This window comes from Pseudorasbora parva, chromosome 3 (genome assembly GCF_024679245.1).
Source record: "Pseudorasbora parva isolate DD20220531a chromosome 3, ASM2467924v1, whole genome shotgun sequence".
Classification (NCBI taxonomy): Eukaryota; Metazoa; Chordata; class Actinopteri; order Cypriniformes; family Gobionidae; genus Pseudorasbora; species Pseudorasbora parva.
Genome location: NC_090174.1, coordinates 23,170,805 through 23,174,086, shown reverse-complemented (window position 1 = coordinate 23,174,086; position 3,282 = coordinate 23,170,805). Strand labels below are relative to the sequence as shown.

Genomic DNA, 3,282 nt, shown 5'->3' with positions numbered 1-3,282 from the left:
TGCTTCTTTCTAATTATTATTATCCTTTACATGTTTCTGTAAATTCCACATAATTCAGAAGTCTGAAAACAGCCAAATGTCTTTCTTTGCATGCATCAAAGCCTAATTTAGTGCCACATCTACAGTAAATGCTTGTTTAAGCGACCACAGTTAGGACCTCAGTTCACTCAGTGAGGCTTAATGATGCTACTTTCCCTCCGGTTTCATAGACGAGGCTTAAGACTAGTCCCAGACTAAAATGCATGTTTGAGCTGTTTTAACTGAAAGCAACTTGACGTGTCATATCTTAAAATAAGTCAGTGACATCGTTTTGTCTCAAGATGCACACCAGCTGTGTTTATTTTTTTCTAAGGCAAAGCTACTTAAATGTCCTAATTTAACTAAGGCCTTCTCCTGGCTTTATCTAAGCCCTGTCTGTGAAACCGTCCCTCACTGTTATTTTAGTATTTTGTATGTATATATATTAGCAATTTTGTGTTGTGCTTTGTAATATTCATTCATTCATTCATTCATTCATTCCTATGGCTGATTCATTAAGTTAATTGCTCTCTTTGAATGGGCCATTGAATCATTGCTTTACCCGATTGGTTCATCTAGTGAGCATCTAGTGGCAAGAGTCATGAAATATGTTTTATTATAATTTTTTTAAAATATTTTTTATAATAACTTTAGTTCAATAAGGAAATCAAAAAGAGGCTGAAGAGAACATTTGTTAATTAATTTGTGTAAGGGAAGGTAGATTTGAGTATCATCGGCATACAGATGAAAGGAGACAATATTTTTCAAAAATAGAGGCCAGTGGAAGCAAATACAGGGAGAATAGCACAGGTCCAAGAATAGATCCCTGTGGAAAACCACAACCAAGAGGATTGTTGGAGGATGAATAATGCCCCAGGTAAACAGTGAAACATCTTTTAGACAGATAATAGCCAAACCACTGTAATACGGTTCCATGAAGTCCCACACAAGACTCTAAACGTGACAGATGTTGTGGTCAAGAAAGTCAAATGCAGCCCTTAGACCTACTCCTGAATCTGTTGTGTGATAGATATCATTTGAGACTCTTAAAAGAGCTGATTAAGTGCTATGTAGTTTTAAAACCGGATTAAAAAACTTCATAGATAGAGTTGACAGGCAAGAAAGATTGTAATTGAGCAAGCACAACTTTCTCCATGATCTTTGAGATAAAAGACAAGTTAAAGATGGGCCGAAAATGAGAGCGAGATGAAAGATCAAGATTGTTTTTTTAAGTGTGTTACAACAAGCATGTTTAAGGCAGGCCAGTGAGCAAGCATTTATGAATTACTGCTAACAGTCCCGGACTAACTGCATCCATAATAGTTTTGAGGAAATATGGAGGAATAATGTCCTGAGGACATAATGTGGGCTTAAGATGATTCACAATTTCCTTGCAGGAGAGCAAGTTAAGTGGCTCAAACACAGACCACGTAGAGGAATATAAGGGAGCATCAAGCACATTATAACCAGTAAGAGATATCTGAGATCTGATTGTCGAGACCTTACCGAAACTTTCACAGTGGGAAACAGAGGGCTCAGGAAACAGTTTAACTGGTGGATTTAAGACAGAGTCAGTGGTGGAAAAAAGAGCACAAGGTCTATTCTGCTTTTTAGTAATCAGATCAGAGTCAGACAGATATTTGCATTTGCATCTTAATAGGTTCCTTCCTTATAGTCACATCAGATTAGAGCTGGTCGAAAACAGGTTAGCCTAGATTTTGATGATGATGATATAAACAAATTGAAAGTTCAGATTTGTTATATTGTCTAATACATAATTAATTGATAGTGTATATTTCTGGAAAAAAAGAGAGACCACGTAACATTGAGAAATCAATGTTAAGTGGTCTCTTAATTTTTTCCAGAGCTGTATGTGGGTAAAGTTGTATAAACTTATATATCAAACTTTATATAGAGAGGTGTGAGATAATATAAACAAAAGTATTTACGATAGTTTGCAAAAGTGAATAAACTATTTATGGTTTGTTTTGTCAATGTTGCTGTATAACAGCAATAAGCCACTTGGGGGAGTTATTTTACCATGGTTAAATTAATTTGTTTATTGATCAGTGTTATGTTCATTTGTCATCACAAATCGTGGACTGCGCATATCTAACGCCGCTTTACCCGCTGCACTACAGCAAGGAGTGCGCATACGCAGCGCATCTTTCACCCTCTGCAGTACAGCAGTAAATTCGCGTGCGCGAGAATAGGACGTACATCACTTACGCGCCAACATGATCAGCTGTAGTCTCTTCTGTAGACTAGAGAGAGAGAGACTATTTTTAATCATCAGAGTTTGGGCCCGTTTTCAAACTGCAAAGTAAGTCTTGCAGGCCATGTGTTAATAGTCAGATAATGCTGTAAAATGCATACAACTGCCAAACGTGTGCTTGCATCCAAATCCTCCAAAAAGTCCAGCACTCAGACAACTATTAGCAGATTCTTCACAAGTGCAAGCGATCAATCGCAACCAATTGACCACCCCGGGATTAACTGCCGAGACCGACGCCATGAGGGCAGAGGAAAGGTAACATAAGAGCTTTGTTCAGAACAGACAGCTTGTTTACTTCGTAAGGAATCTGCTGTCCTAATAAAGCCATGTCAACAATAGCAAGTTAAATATACATCGCAAGCACGAAGCGTTTGCTGTTTCAAAGCAGCACCGACTGAAATCTTTAACCTTCTCTGATTTAGAAGAGATTATCTAATGGAGGAACGTCCTCAGAGAAAAGACCCAAACTCTCTCACGATGTGGAGGAGGAGGAGAGGGATGATGAGTGCACGGTGACCCCCAACTCTTGTAAGCTAGGATATGCACCATGCATGTCATTTTCATTGTTTATTGGAGTTTTTTCTGTCGTCATCTGATTTGTAACTGCATTGCACATTTTCTTTTAAAGTAGCTTGTTTATGCTCATCTCAATGTTTTTTAGGCATTTACATTAATGTAGGGCTCAACTTATGCAGATGTGGCAGTTCACTGACCCACCATTATTTTTTATATACTTATTGTTTTAGCCAATTTTTATGTCAGAAAGTTTCACGTTTACAGAAAAATAATAATACTTTTATTTTATATAGCGCCTTTCTGCGAACTACAATATTGCTATAATTGTAACTCAAAAGCTACGACTTTCCAAACACATTTTAAACAACGTTTAAAACATCCAATTGTTTCTTTTTTTTTTTGGTTTGTATGGTATAAAAACACAATACATGATCATGTGATATACTGACACTGCTTGTTTATGCTGATCTCAT

General features: G+C 37.1%; 1 protein-coding gene across 1 annotated transcript in view; it reads left to right on the top strand.

Moving 5' to 3' along the window:
• Positions 1-2,204: 2,204 nt before the first annotated feature.
• msh3 (mutS homolog 3 (E. coli)) overlaps positions 2,205-3,282 on the top strand; it is a 114,254-nt gene continuing 113,176 nt past the window's right edge. The window contains exons 1-2 of the mRNA XM_067438181.1: positions 2,205-2,548; positions 2,716-2,821. Coding sequence (XP_067294282.1) covers positions 2,387-2,548; positions 2,716-2,821 — 268 coding nt within the window. The 5' untranslated portion in view covers positions 2,205-2,386. The remainder of the gene's footprint in view (positions 2,549-2,715; positions 2,822-3,282) is intronic.